Raw genomic sequence first — 16,219 nt, forward strand, 5'->3', positions numbered from 1 at the left:
AGCTCTCTATTGGCCTGTCATTCCCAATCTAATAAACAACGTCACAGGAGAAATCCAGTAACGGTGGTTTAACCTGGTCAAGTTCTCTTTTCCTCACATCACCAAAAGCCCACATGAGGCCAGTCATGGTCCCGGCTCCTCCTGCCCTTCTCAGCGTGGCTTCCATCTGAATTGTGACCTCAAGATTAGGTAAGGAATTCTCCATCTCCAGTTCCTGTCTTTGTTCACAGAAGGAATAAGAAGAAGTGAAATGTAGTGGCATATCAGAAAGACAACACTTTCCAAAACTGCTCATCAGGCTTCCTCTCATGTATCACCTGCTAAACTGTGTCAGGTAGTGAATGGAAATCTTGGTAGCATACACTTTTTTTAACTGACTATCTTGTTATCCACCTCCCCACAAAATAAATTTTTTTGTGGGGAAGATGGTGAGAAATGATATCAGGTAAGAAAATAGTAAAATTTACAGGGAAGACTTAATTTATAGAATGAAATTGCAATACACACACACACACACACACAAATCAGCCTTCACTGATGGGTGCTAAGATCCTTAAGATGTCAACTTGCCAACAAATTATGAAAACTCCAAGGCTGAGTTTCTCCTCTTTCCCTCATGCTCCCATTACTTGTTATGAAATATGTAGTGTTAAGATGATGAAGATGTATACTTGCGTGTGTATGTATGTATGGTGTGTGTGAGACACACACACATACATAGACAGACACACAGAGAGAAGCTATGGGGGCAATGTACTCTTTGAACTAAGATGGAGACACTGGATAGCTCTGTTCCCATGATACTGGTAGGTCCCACAGCATCAACAAAGCATTTGAGAGCCAGACTCAGCAATAGGAACAGCAAGACACCTACTCCACTTTCTGACCCTGAGATAGTGGGGTTGTGTGGGAAAAGAGAGCCTTCATTTGACGAGGCTTCAGATGAGACAGGTCTCCATACATAGCAACATTTTACTGATCAGTAACTCATAAACTTGGCAGTAATATTGATGTGGTCAAGCAAGAAGGCACAAGAACAGATCTGATCACCCTGACAGAGGATAGGACCAGCGGGAGTCCCTTGGAGATATTATACCTTGAAAAGAGAGGAAAATAATAAAGGAAGGAATGTGGACATAGCATGGTCAACAAGACAGAAAAAATAACCTAGAAAAGTTGCTTTCTGGCAAATTCATTGTGAAGAAGAATTTGCTAAGAGGGTTAAAAATCTTCAGAGATTTCAAGTAGCACGAGTACTGGAAATAGACTGCTGTAACTCTTGCTAAAGATACAAAGGAACCAGTTTGGAGGCAAGTAGGTAATTTAGGTGGACACTGCAGGGATCTTGAGTATGACCATGGCCTGAACCAGGAAAGTGGCAGTTGAGAGGGAGAGGACTAGGTATATAGGTATATTATTAAAATCAAATCACAAGGAAGTGATGCTGGATTGGATATAGACTAGAAAAGGAGTCAAGATGACTTCCAGGATTTTTTTAGTAAACCATAAGACTGGTTGGCATTATTGAGATAAACAACAGAGCAAATCCACGGAGAGATGATGATTTCAGCTTCAGATATGTTGATGACATGTGTGTGGTATTTTCTAGCGTGCTGATGTGAATAAGTGTTGGAGACGCAGAAGAGGACTGGATCCAAATGTAGATAATGGGAGTCCTCTGAAAAGACAGATGATAATTGAAACCACGAGAATGGGTGACATTATCCAGAGAGATAGCAGATTTACATGAGAGCATACCCAGTGTCATGGAGGGATTGGAGGGAAAAGAGACCACACCAAGGTGAGAGAGGAGAGGCTTGCGTGACAAAGAGGTAGGCCAGAAAAGTGTGCTAAGAGAGGAGAAGAGGGTCTTTGGGTTGGTAATAATTAGCATGAGGACTGAGAGAAGAGCTTATAGACTTGAAAAGTAAAAGGCATTTATTTTTAGAGACAGTCACTTTGGTGCATTAAAGGGAGTAGGTGGCAGATTAAATGGGGCTCTTGGCTACAGAGACCTCTTTCAATCATTTGACCATGAAGGAAAGGAGCATGGGACCAACAAGGAAAAATCACTGAAATAAAAGTGAAGTTCAGTGGCATAAGTGAAATTTACCCAAGACTTTGTGTGTTTCAAATATCCTGGGAACATCCAGACAAAAGGGCAAGTTCAACGAAAGGGGAGAGAGGATGGTGGCTAAGCCTATTCCCTGAGAAGATGGGGGAAGGCAATCTCAGCAGCTTATTTCACTTTGTACAGAATGGTCCCCCTCTCTGCTGCATCAGGAAGAAAGGAGGAAAGGATGGTGTTAAGTAGAAAGAGATGGCAAACATCTGATTCAGCTGAGAATAATCCTCCAAATTAGGAAGGGAAGAAGAAAATAAAGACAGCAGCTCCCTAACTTTCAAATACTGCTTTCACGCTCCTTATTTAGAAGGAGTATAGTGATTGTGTTCACTCTGCCCCCTCTTTTTCTTTGGACAGTCTGTGCTGCTAGTTTCACCCAGAGAAGCTTCTTTTTCTGTTGCCACCCATCACTATCTATCAGAACACTTCCTGGCAGGGAAGTCTCTCAGTCTTTCTTCCCCAGGGAAAGGGGCAGAGAGCTCTTGTCGGGGGTCCCGGAGACTGCCGCTCACAGTCCTGCCAGCATGACCGAAATCACAGCTTTTGACAGACAGTTTTTGCATCATGATTTGTATCCTCAAATATTTCATGACATATTTGTTTTCTTTTTTGGAGGGGCACAATCTAATAAAAATCAGATCCGACCAATGACACTTCCTTTTCTTTCTGTAATCTTAGCAGACAGACACCTTCTTTGGTCAGTTAATTTTATTTTTTTCTATTACTTTACAAGTTATGAGTATTGTTTTAGACAGTAAACAAACTTACAGATGAAGGAGTGGGTGTTTTCTCCCTTCTGCACTCACAGTACATAGTTTGAAATGGGCTGTATGCAAGGCGTTGGAAAACCATCCTCAGTCAGGGAACACTGAAATGATTTCATTTTGGTTAGCTCACTGTGATCCACAGAGGGTGTTGTGGTATTGGTTTTGATAAAACTTCACAACCAATGGGAATCTTTTTCGAGTTAGTGTGGAGTGGCCTTAAGGCTGGAAGTAATCCTGTTGGCCAGGACCCCAGAGCCATACAGATGAGAAAGGGATGCAGGAAATTCTGTTGTTTACACGTGTCTGTAACACTGAGCCGCTAAAGCAGCCCAGCAAGCCCAGAGGGTAAGATGCTTAATAACCTTGTGGTTTTCTATTTAATTTTTATATTTTCCTGCTGGGGCAGAGCATGTGTTGTTCTCGGAGCAAAGGGAAGGACAGTTGCTTGTAAGATGCAGAATAAAACTACTGTAGGTCTGGGAAACAGAGGGACTTGGAGTTTCTGCTTAAAGTGGACTTGATTTCTTTCCTCCCTCTTGCATTTTCCCACCGTTGGTATTATGTACCCCGACATCTTATCGTACATTTCCTGTCTAAAAAATAACTGTATACTAAACAAAACTCAGGTAAGAGTTTAAACTCTAAATTTAGACCGTAATAGGACATATTGATATTAAAACCCTGTTTTATAGTTCCCAGTGGATATGAGTTAGTCAATGTGTTTGAAATAATCTATATTCTTAGAGGGGAAAAATAAATTTGTTATGTAAACCTTCATAATTTATGCTTCATGCACTTAGAGTTATTTTAATTTTGCTAGTCCTCCTGCTGAGCTCCTGTCATTGATAACAGAAAATAATTCAAACTTAGCACTAATATTGATTTCTTTATGTAAGTTACCTGGGTAGTGTGGAGGAAATAGGAACATAGAATAAAAGAATGAAATGCTACACATTCTGTAAAGGAAAGGGATATTTAACTATATAGAAAACAATTATAGAACTGAAGGGGAAAGATCTCTGGAAACCATTGGGAAGTATTTGCTGGTGTTTCTTGCAAAAATAAATTATGAAATGACTGTAGAGTCAGTAAGTCTATTACATAGAAATAGAAGGGATATATTCTTAAACATGTAATTAGAAGCATGTAACACATGGCATCGAAATACACATGATATCTCTTCTGATAGTCTTATTTACACCAACACCAGTTTTTCTATTTTCTAAAATCATGTAAATACACTTTTGCTAATATTTTTGTGGGATGGGGTATTGTTATAACTTTGATTAAATGTTTTGCTGTTAATCATTTTATTGTCAAATATCCTCACATATACATGAAATATTTTTGAATTCTGACTTTTATCAATACTTTTACAAAAGCATTTGATTAAAGGCTAGTTATGCTAATATGTGTATGATTTTTGTGATTTTGAAATATGATTTAAAATATATGTGCATCTATTTGAACGATGTGTAAAATGCTTTATGGAAATTATTTTCCTTTTCAAAATGTCAACAAATAATTTTCTTGTGAAATAACAGAACATGGAATGGTCTCTATTTTCCATTCTTCCTTTGTTTTCATTGGATTCAGTAACTGCTTGGTCACTGGAACAGAGCTCCTTGGTGCCTCATAATGGGCGTAACCTTGACATTTATGAGGGTTTTATCTAAATATTAGAGCCACAAATGTGATGATAATAATTCTTTAAAGTTTAAAATGATCTCAGGCCACTTCTAGTTGGAGAAGTTTCCTATCTCTTATGCTGGTATTACAAGGTCAATTGAAGTCTGCCAGGATGCCACAACCTTCCAAAATTCCCTCTACAGCAAGATTTTAGAGAAACCTTAATGAAAAGTCCAGCTTTCTGTTCTGAGTAATGAGAAGTCAGTGGGACTTGGGTAATTACTGAAAAGAAAAAGACTCTTTTGTTTTGTAAAAGTACTTGGAGCAAAGGGTTTGAGGCATGAATTAATGTAAAGCAAGGAAGGGGTGGATCATCCACCTCACTGGAGCACGAAAAAGTATACCTTTGTGAGTAGCAGACTTCGTGCTCAATAGATGGCAGAGTGGACAGAGCTGTGGAGCATCTAAAAATGCAGAGTAGCTTTGTCCTATATACAGTGGGGCAATTGCAAATTTCTGAAGATATGGAGTCTTTGTTCCCCTTTTCTCCTCCTCCTCCTTCACTATCATCATTATTATCTTCTTCTTCATCACCACCTGCCAACACAGAGTGATGTTTAATATATATACAAGATAATTTACATACATATCTGCAATTTGGAAAACTGTGCAGTAAAATGATCTTCATTTTACATATTATCTTCCTTTTCATAAAGGAGTCTGAGGTTCAGAAATGTTAGATGATTTATTTAAAGCCACAGATAGAGTAAGTGCTGGAACCAGGATTCCAAGCAATGTCTTTCTGGCTCCAGAGCTATTTCTATTATGCTGCACTGGTGTTTCAGGAATGTTAGTCTGGCAGAAGTTAATCGGGATGGTTTGGAATGGGAGTCAGAGTAAGAAAGTGCAGGGAGGAGGGGGTTGAAACACAGGCCAAAGATCACCCCAACATCTGCAAATCCACCCTAATCACATTTCTCTCAGGTGGTCCACTCTCCTTTGGGAGAAGAAAAAAATAAACTGATACTGAAAAATAAGCAGTTTTTACATGTAAAATTGGCTGATCCCATAATCAGCTCTTACGCTTTTTTTATTTTCTTGAATGTTGCATTCAAAGGATATCTTGATATTTCTCAGAGGAAATATCATCACCGATTTTCATCAACTATTAGTTTTTCACAAATGAAATGCACGAGGTGACTGAAAATGACCCTGGGAACACTTTGGTTTCCTTTGTTTCTTTCTGATGTGTAATATGAATAAACGCTTAGTGACCACCCCTTCTTAAAATTATGGGAAGGTTCCATTATTATAAAATTATCTCAAATTTTATTTCAATGGGTGAAGAGTATATATAAGATCTATGTTATTAATAGATAGTATGGTATATCCATAGTAAAAAGAATAGCACCTATTAACACTTTTCCCTCAGATATCCAAACCTTAAACATATTAATTTACTTTTTTTCTAAATAGAATAGAACTAGTATCTGGAATAGCATTAATTTCCTTTTTTATTCTTTTTCCCCCCAGTGTTTTCAATTAAACCGCCTCATGTTATAATAATTTATTTTTGTGACTATATAAGTATTGGGCATTTATAGGATATATAAAATGATGTCTACACTGACATTGTAGAAATGTGCTGTCTACTCTTTTAGAAGCTTGCCATCATCTAAGTTTTACTGGTGTCATGTCTTTTTGCTATGCACCCAAACAGATGAGGATAGTGAAAATGTAAAGATTCATCTTCTGAAAGTCATCAGGACTAAATCACTAAAGACATTTCTCATTTTAAATACTTTGATCACTGACCTCATGACATTTTATTTTAATTAAACAGGTCTAGATTCTAAGATTGTACTTCATAGAGGGCCTTTTGTGTACCAGTGCCTGTCCTCAGTTTCCTGGCCAATTATAGGTGCTCAGTTGTGATTGATTGTGAGTGTGAGACCTTGTAAAAAGGAAAATTGGATGTTTTAGTGGAGGAAGTCAGCCCATCAAAGAGAAGATGGGTTGTGTTTAAGGTCATTCTGTTGAAGTCATAGCTCTGCAGATTATGGATTATTAATATTTTATATATTTAAAAAGTATATGAGTGGTTTATATTTAATGATATTTGCTAAGAATTGCTGTTATGTGTAGCAAAGATATGAAGATATTTGATGTTAAACTTCTGAGAGGAGTATTTTTTTTTTTTTGTAGCTGGAATAAGAGATATCCTTAGTACTCAGTACAAAACATATGACCATCCCTGGCCAGTGTGGCTCAATTGGTTGGGTGTCAGCCCATGTACTGAAACATTGCTGGTTTGATTCCTGGTCAGGGCACATGCCTTGGTTGGGGACTCGGTCACTGGTTCGGGGAGAACAGGAGGCAGTCAGTCTATGTCTCATTCTCACATTGATGTTTCTCTTTCTTCCTCTCCCATCCTCTCCCCCAAAATCAATTTTAAAATCTTTTTTAAGAAATCAAACATATGACCATTGCAGAATAAATGGTATCTTATTGTAATGTTTGCTTTTAATTTGTAAAATTAAAACTTAAAAAAAAATAGAAGTGAGTCCATTAGTCACTGGCCAGTGAGCATGTTTTTAGGCTGCAGTAACCCTTAAAAATGTCAGGTAAGGTAAAGTGGAAATATTTCAATGAAAAAGAGCCTGAGACAAATTTAGACTGTTTTTATGTGGAAATAATTTTGAGGAGTTTCCCTATAATCTTTCATTTCCTCCTTCAGTGAATTTAGGATTATGAAGGCATATGTTAAAAGTTGAATTTATGATGGTCTCAAGGGATTAAATGGATTTATTATTCAGCATTTATTCATGGATTCCTGTCTTCTTTTTCCTCAGCTTCTGGATGAGATGAAAATATGACTCATAAATGAAGAGTAAGAATTATAATTGTTTGGTGGAATAATACTTGGTATGAAAGGAGAGGAGAGGGACATGTGAAAGTGTCAGACAATCATGGAGTTTGATGTTCTGGAAGATTCTATCTGTAAGCTCTCCTAATTAGGATGTAGAGTAATCACAAGGATTTTCTAAGTGTTCATATATGCTTCTTGAACTTTCTTTGTGGTCATAGTCAATGATGAGACTGAATTGGGTCCAAAATAAGCTCCTTAGGGTCTCTCTCATCATATTGCTGATGCTCCCCCAGTTTCTCTATTCTTTTGTTAATGACAAAGTTTAACTTATAAGACTTATGATTGTGTGCATTGAAAACATTGGCCGTGGCAATTCCAGCATGTTACAAATGTATTCTAAAGATGTTGATGCTATATAAATGTACATCCTATCTTCTAAACTTTTTAAAATTGATGTTTAGAGAGAGAGAAACATCAATGTGAGAGCAAAATATTGATTGGCTTCCTCCTGCATGCTCCCTACTGGGGATTGAGCCCACAAACTGGGCTTGTGCCCTGACTGGGAATCGAACTGACAACTTTTAGTTGCACAGGATGACGCCCAACCAACTGAGCCCCATGGGCCAGAGTTGTCTTCTAAGCTTTTGATGTGGGACTAAAATAAATTTGACCTAATGGTGCATATTGATGGGAGAAATTTAAGTATTTATGGAATTAAAGCAGGCTTCTCACAGAAAGCCAGGGCCTAACCCTAGCCAACAGCAAATTTCTGCTTCTAGATCTTACATTAGTATACTCACTTCAGGTGGGCATCATTGTCCACTTGTTGCTCTAAGTTGTATTATGGAGTAGGGTGTTCTCTGTATAAGTTAACAAAAATGGCACATTTCAGAAACCTAGATGTTAATCAGAAATAGTATCAGAGGTATAAGTAATACAGAGACCAACTCCCCTTTCTAAGTTTTCAGTCTCTTGAAACCTCTGATTCTCTTGTGTAATGGATACACATGTTTTTTTCACTCTAATCCTCTCATCATTTCCTACACTGTTTCAAAACATTTGTGGCCAAGTAAGTGTAAATATTTGTCTTTTGTAGATAGAGCTATTCACCGTGTGTGTGTGTGTGTGTGTGTGTGTGTGTGTGTGTGTGTGTGTGTGATTTAGATGTATGGAAGAATCAAGTTCCTGATCACAATCAAAATGGCAGTTAACCTTGCTGAAAATTTTTTCTAGGGTAATCTTAAAAGTTTATCACCATATGATTTTTAAAAGTCACCTTCTTTAGAGGAGCCTGACTTAACTTAGTAAAAATTGTCATACTTGCCCTTTTGGAGAAAAAGAATACTTCCAAGTCACTCTTTCTTGCAGGCTTTTTCCTTCAGCAGTGAATGCCTATGTCTCAGACAATGGTCTAGCAATGGAAACAGAGATGTGAACAAAACTAAAACGCTCCTTCTTTCATCAGGAATAAATTCTAGCGGGTGAAGCAATACAATCCACCAGTTCTATAGTATCACATATTAAGTAATGATATGTGCTTGAAGAAAGAAAAGGCAAGTTAAGAAGGAATGGAGAATGCGTGTCCTTCTGCTATAATTAGAGAATTCTCCTCTGTCAGTTTGAAGGAAGTAAGGAGTCTAACATGAGGAATCTTCGGGGAAAAAGCTAGAGGACGGAGGAATAAATGGTAAGGTCTCAAATGAGGACAGTGTAGTCCCTTTAAGGAATGGCTAGAGGCTGGCAGCTGCAAGGAGTGAGCCAGGCAGAGGCAGGCCTGCTTTGAAGCTAATCCAGCTGCAGTTTTAAGGTAATATATTTCTCAAAATGTTCCCACACCCTAACTGTATGAATCTCAGATTCAGGAATCCTAGATCCTGGAGGAAAGTTTGGAGAAGTAGCCCATTTCCATGTCTTGAGAACCTCATAAGACACAGTCATAAATTTTTCTTTTATTCTAAATCTGATGAAAAGTCATTTAAGTGTTTTGATCCTAGGAGTGACATAATAAGTTGAGTTTTAAAAGGGTTACTCCAACTATGTTATAAAGAATACATTGAAGTAGAGAAAAGGTAGAAGCTGGGAGACCCATTAAAGTACTGTAGTCCAGGCAAAAGATAAGGGGGTTTACACTCTGGAGAACAGTATGGAATTGCCTCAAAAAATTTAAAATTGGAACTCCCATTTGACCCAGTCATCCCACTTCTAGGAATATATCTTAAGAGACCTGAAACCCTCATCAGAAAGAATATATATGCACCCCTATGTCCATAGCAGTGCAATTTACAATAGCTAAGACTTGGAAAGAGCCTAAGTGCCCATTAGTAGAAGAGTGAATAAAAAAACTATGGTACATTTACACAATGGAATGCTATGCAGCAATAAAAAAGAGAGAACTATTACTGTTTGCAACAGCATGGATGGACCTGGAGAGTATTATGCTGAATGAAATAAGCAAGTCAGAGGAAAAGTATATGATCTCACTCATATGTGGAATATAATGAATCAAATAAGCAAATGATAAAAAATAGACCCAGAGTCATAGAAGCATGAACAGACTATTGAACCTCAGAGGGAAGGCAGGGGAGGAAGAGATCAACCAGTGAATGTCTATGCATATATGCATAGCCCATGAACACACACAATGGGGTGATGAGGGCCTGGGGATGGAAACGAGCTAGAAGAGGTTAATGGGGTAAAAAGGAGGACCTATGTAACACTTTCAACAATAAAGTTTAAAAATACAAGATGAGATGGTTTAAAGTAGATACTAAAGATGAAGCCTGTGAGATTGTGAATGTAGTTCCCCTTGCCCTGCCAGATTTGGAAGAATTCTCCAACAACCATGATGTTCAGTGTGAGAGAGGACTAAAGGATGATCTTGAGGCTTGATTTGAGAAACTGGAAAAATGAAATAGCCATTTTTTGCAGAGGGAAGACAGTGAGTGGGAGGAGCATTTTAGATGGGGTTGGGGCAGTGGTCAAGAATTTGCTTTTGGACATGTGAAATTTGAGGTGTCAATTAAATACTAAAGTGGTGGTTAAGTTGGCAGCTGGACACATGAGTCCAAGCTAAAGGAAGATCTCAGGCTGGAGAAATAATCAGCAAATAGGCGGCTTTCAAGGCAAAGGACTGGATGTGTTCAGAGGCGTTACCACTGGAGAATAGAGGAGGTGGGATGAGTCAGGGGCTGGAGGCAGAATGAAAAGCAGCAGTCAACAAAGTAGGAAGATGACCATGAGAGAGGGGTCTCTCAGAAGCCAAATAAATTATTGCTTTTAGAAGGAGGAATAGCCAATTATGGAAAATGCTACTGATTGGTCAAGAAAGACATTAAATTTAGCAATGTAGAAGTCCTCTATTGTTTTTGTAGGCCTCAATATCGATAGATGTAGTTCAAGAGAGAACAGGATGGGGGAAAGTGACTCTTAAAGATATTTATTATAAAAAATGCCAGAGAAATGGGGTGGCCCCAGGTGGGGATTAAGACGATATTTTCAGGTTGAAGGTGTTACATGCAGCATGCCCGTTTGCAGATGGGAATGGTGTAGGAGAGAGCTATACATGATTCAGTAGGAGAGAGAGGACAGTCATGTCCATATATTTTGGTGTGACTGCTGCCTCACCACCTCTTCTGCATTATATGGCCATGTGGCAGGTAATGAACATGTCTTTCTCAGTTATATCTGAATGGAAGTGTATATTTGGTGTATATTTCCACTATCAATAGAATGCATTTTTCAAGCTTATGTTTGCAAATAATGTTGTTAGTAATCATCTCAATTAGAAGTATAGATAGGAAGCTTCTGTAGAAACAGAGCTATTGCCCCAAAACACTGAACATAATTTTAAAAATCGAAACATAGCCCTAGCTGATTTGGCTCAGTGGATAGAGCATTGGACTGCGGACTAAAGGGTCCTCAGTTCAATTCCCCTCAAGTGCATGCACCGTGGTTGCAGGCTCCTCCCTGGCCTGGGCCTTCTGTCTTTCCCTCTCTCTTCCACTTTTCCTAAAAATCTATGGGAAAATATCCTCATGTGAAGATTAATGAAAAAAAAAATCAAAACATAGATTAGAAGAAACCAAAATATTTTGGATATTTTAGAGTAGAGTTGTTCAATAGAAATATCATTCAAGTAACATTCATAATTTAGTGTTACATTAAAATGTTTAAAAATAGATGTGAAATTAATTTTAATAATATATTTTACTTAACCCAATTTATAAAAAACATTACCATTCCAATATGCCATCAGTATGAAATTATCAATGAGCAATTTACATTTTCCTTTTCCTTACTTTGCCTAATTTACATTTATAGTACACCTCATTTCAGACTACTCTCATTTCAAGAGCTCAATAACTCCATCTGGCCAGTGACTAGCATATTGTATAGCATAGACTATAACACTAGAATGTAAATAATTATGAAGTATTCTCATAGCAACGATAGATGATCTTCAAGGCTTGCTTATCTCCTTATAGTAAATGAAGGCATGTGTCTGAGTGACTTCACAAGGAACAGATTTACCCAGGTTTTCTGATTCTGACTCAGAGCTGTCTGGGTCCCACTACACCATTCTGATGTTGTTATAAGGATATAATTATGTTATATTGCTACCGAGAAGTATAAAAAATAGAATGTCTTGTGGAAGTAACTGGTACCAGGATGCGCTCTCCTGGATGTAGTGTAAGAAAGCCTAATTGGTGTCAAACCGGCAATGATGAAACCCAATTCTAGGAATCCACACATTTCCTAGTTTGTTTGATTTTTAATAAATTAAATGAAAGATACAGATATAGCAGAGTGTAGAGAAAGAAGAAGTAAAAGTAGAGTTTTGGAGGAAGATTTAAAATTGTGATTTAGTATAGGGATTACTTAGGAAAGAGTTTTTTAAAAAATATTTATACAGTTGGGAGAGTAAAGAAACAAAACAAAACCAAATTTTCTGAAATGTATGAATTGAAGACTCTGTAGTTTTCCTTGCAAGTCTTACATTTTCTATTTTTAGGGACTGAAAAGCCAGATCTTTTGAGAAATATAAACACTAGCTATTCACTTCCTGATATTTTGACATTTTTAATCCAATTCCTTTACTTGTTTCTACTAAGGAAATACAACACTATACCTTACAAGTAAAACAAACAGATGAAAACTGATTACAGATCAATTAGCAATTGTGTTAAGATCTCTGCTTTAAATTGCTTTTCACTTTAGTGTTATTTTCTCTGATGCCAAAGGACAACACCCAGAGATACCAACACTTAAAAAGATGATTGGAGAAGTCGGGAGACTCTGTTTCTAAACAAATTACTAATACATTTTGTCTAACATGAGAAAGTAGGGACAGGGAAAAAGTCTCACTAGCATGTATAGTAACTGGCTGTCAAATCAAATCTAACATGTATATTTTAAAAGATTTCATGTCTTATTTCTTAAGACCCAAAACCTTATAAATGGAATTTTCCAGGTAAAATCAAGATTGTGGATCTCATTATTATGTGAAGTAGCTTAAGTATTGCACAGCCACCATATTTGTTTTTCAGGGGGAAGTTATTTTTCTCCAAATAATATGTCTGAAAACTGATTGCTTGTTTTATTTTGCATTCAGGTTACAATAATTAGAATGAAGTATATATTGATATTATTTTAAACTTAGAAGAGTCCATAGAAATATAACAAGGCTATAAATTTAATAGGCCAGTGACAGAGATAAGAAGTCATCATTTTGTCTAAAATATCAACATATTATTTATCAGCTGCTGTTCTGATAATTTTTGGTGATATGTATGTATAGGTTGATAATTCTCCTTATGTTACAGAGTCTAAGAATGTTCATTTTTTTATATTTTTATTGATTTCAGAGCAGAAGGGAGAGGGATAGAGAGATAGAAACATCAATGATGAGAATCATTGATTGGCTGCCTCCTGCACACCCTCTACTGAGGAGGATCGAGCTTTCAACCCAGGCACATGCCCTTGGCCAGAATCGTACCTGGGACCCTTTAGTATGCAGACAGATGCTCTATCCACTGAGCCAAACAGGCTAGGGCTAAGAATGTTCATTTTTTAACAATTCCATTATTTCTCTTTTGCTGTTTCTACATTATTTTATTATGTTTTTCCTGAATATTAAAATGTTCTGTAGCAAGAGAAACAAATGATTTAATATCCTTATAGCATTTTAAATAAATATAGTACTATAAATGAGTATACTTTTAATTATATACAAAATCAATTTTACATACTCCTTTTATATTTAGTCTATTACTTTTTGAAAAGTTATGCTGTTCTTATTCAGAAGTTGGTGGCCTTGTGATTTCAAAGTAAATTAATCCTGTATTTTAAGAAAAAACATAATTATGAAACTTGGGTAGGTCCATATTCACTAATAATTTTATTTTCTCAACTTCCTCTGCAATTACATTTTTAAAGGCACATGATTCAAGGACTAAATCTGACCTGCAGTCATCTGGAGTATTCAAGGACTTCAGTGAACTCCTGCAGTATTGTGCTTTGAACATGTTGCCATGGCTGGGTGGAGGCAGCTGGTTTCCTGTTTAAAATATTTTTGAGAACTTTTAGAAAGTTCAGTTCACTCTCAGCCTAGAGTTTTTAAATAAAGGATGAAGAGTTGAACATGTGTAAATATTTATATTTGGGAGATTCATCAGAAATACGTGATCAAACTCCAAATATTGGGTTCATTTGTTTGTGTTGTGGTTTTTGCAATTCTGTTATTTCCAGTTCTTCCAACATGTTCAAAATAAATTGTTTTCATTCTTTCATAACAACATTTTTGTTCCATTTAACAATGAGAAGACATCTAGGTAATTACTACAAGTGAATCTTTGGAGAAAAATAATTAAGTATTCATTTGAATTTCTGCATTAGAATGAACTTGTAATCACTGTATAAGCTCCATGAGGACAGATCTATACTGTAAATCTGTTTATTCACAGATGTGCCTCCAACCCAGGCAATAAGGTTTCTGGCACATAGAAGAAATCCAGTAAATATTTGTTTATAAATATGCCAGGTTCAAAAGTTAGGGAATGTTTATCCTTATTCTACTTTAGCAACATGAGGAAATTAGCAGACTTCGGTGTATATGCATGTATATATTTTTAATAAAATGAAATATATTGTTTTACATGCATTTGCTGGTTTGTGTGTCTTCCACTTTGTCTTTATTTTACATGACTTGTTGCAATGATTTTAAACTGAATGAAAATAGAAGTAAAGACAAATGGAAATATATATGGTACTTTAAAAGTGTTTAAATTACTATTTTTTATTTTTTTAAAATATATTTTTATTGACTTTAGAGAGGAAGGGAGAGGGATAGAGAGATAGAAACATCAATGATGGGAGAGAATCATTGATCGGCTGCCTCCTGCACGCCCCCCCCCCCCCCCCCCCACTGGGGATCGAGCCTGCAACCCAGGCATGTGCCCTTGGCTGGAATTGAACCTGGGGCCCTTCAGTCCACAGGTCGACGCTCTATCCAATGAGCCAAACCAGCTAGGGCTAAATTACTGTTTTTAAATTAATTAAACAAGGCAGCCATTAGATGAAGGTGGCTCTAATGTTTGCAGCCTATCTAAACAACCCAAAATCTAAATCTGTAAATGGCTCAAGGTTATGAAATCTGAAACCTAAGGATAAGCAACCACAAACAGCCAAGTAGGCTTTTAGCTACAGCCAATCACTAATTTCCTTGCTTTGCTTCCGCCTTTTCTCTATGGAAGTCTTTCTTGAGACCCTGTGGATGGAGTACTCTTAACCACTTCTGGTTTGGCACTACAGATTTGAATCAATTTTTGCTCAAATAAACTCTTAAAAATTTTAATATGCTTCAGTTTATCTTTTAACACTATATATGTACCACTACTTGTTTTTGATTATGTGTATTCTAGTTAATATAATAATTATTCAGTCAATTTTAGACGTACAGGAGAAATGCATGAGAATGTTCATCTTTTAATGGAGTGCATTGTGTACAGGGGACACTGGTTTAAAAAAAAGACAAAAGAAAAAATCTAATATGACCAAAAATTTGGAAAGAGATAGTGAGCAGTGATTTTCAGATGGATGTGATTATTATCTACTAGGGGCCCAGTGCACAAATTCGTGCACCTTGAAAGGAACTATGGGCTGTGAGGCTGCAGTAGGTATAGGGGTGGGTCTCGGCCCATCGTCTGTGCCCCCGCCTGGCTCCTCCCGCTGCAGCCCCTGTCCCCTGTCTGCTGGCAGCCCCACTCCTGCCACCGCTGCTCCCACAAGCTGATGGTGCTGGCCCCGCTTGTACCCGCTGATGACACAGAGCGATTGGGGCCAGTGCCAGCAGTGGGTGCAAGTGGGGCCGGTGCAGTCAGTGGGTGTAAGTGGTGGCTTCTGTCCCAAACAACCCTCAGGAGCAGGGAGAGGTAAAGAAGCCCTCAGAGGTGATCAGGACTGGCAGCTGCCACTTGCACCCGCTGATGGCACTGAGCAATTGGGACCAGTGCCGGGCACTGGCAGTGGGTGCAAGGGGTGGCTCTGGCACTGGCTGCAGGTGCTAGTGGGGCCAGTGCAGTCAGTGGGTGTGAGCGGCAGCTGCTGCCCTGATCTCCCCTCAGGATCAGGGACAGGTGTAGAAACCCTGAGGGGTGATCGGGGCCGGTAGCTGCCACTTGTACCTGCTGATGGCGCTGAGCAATTGGGGCCGGTGTCGGGTGCTGGCAGTGGGTGTGAGTGGGGCTGGCTCCAGCAGCAGGTGTGAGTGCTGGGCGGGACTGTGGCTCACGGGAGCAAAGCATTTTCAGTAACCACCAGAGGTTTGCCCCA

At 38.0% G+C, this 16,219-nt stretch overlaps 1 protein-coding gene across 2 annotated transcripts in view; it reads left to right on the forward strand.

The window, feature by feature from the left end:
* Nucleotides 1-3,095: 3,095 nt before the first annotated feature.
* The window catches only part of CCDC102B (coiled-coil domain containing 102B), a 148,065-nt gene continuing 134,941 nt past the window's right edge, over nt 3,096-16,219 (forward strand). Inside the window, exon 1 of one of the 2 annotated variants that reach the window (XM_081098052.1) lies at nt 3,096-3,237. In XM_081098052.1, coding sequence (XP_080954178.1) covers nt 3,167-3,237 — 71 coding nt within the window. In that variant the 5' untranslated portion in view covers nt 3,096-3,166. Of the gene's footprint in view, nt 3,238-7,373; nt 7,522-16,219 lie in introns of those variants that run through there. The other variant, XM_081098053.1, reaches the window with a different exon arrangement.

The sequence above is a fragment of the Myotis nattereri genome (genome assembly GCF_964212035.1).
Source record: "Myotis nattereri genome assembly, chromosome: 8".
Classification (NCBI taxonomy): Eukaryota; Metazoa; Chordata; class Mammalia; order Chiroptera; family Vespertilionidae; genus Myotis; species Myotis nattereri.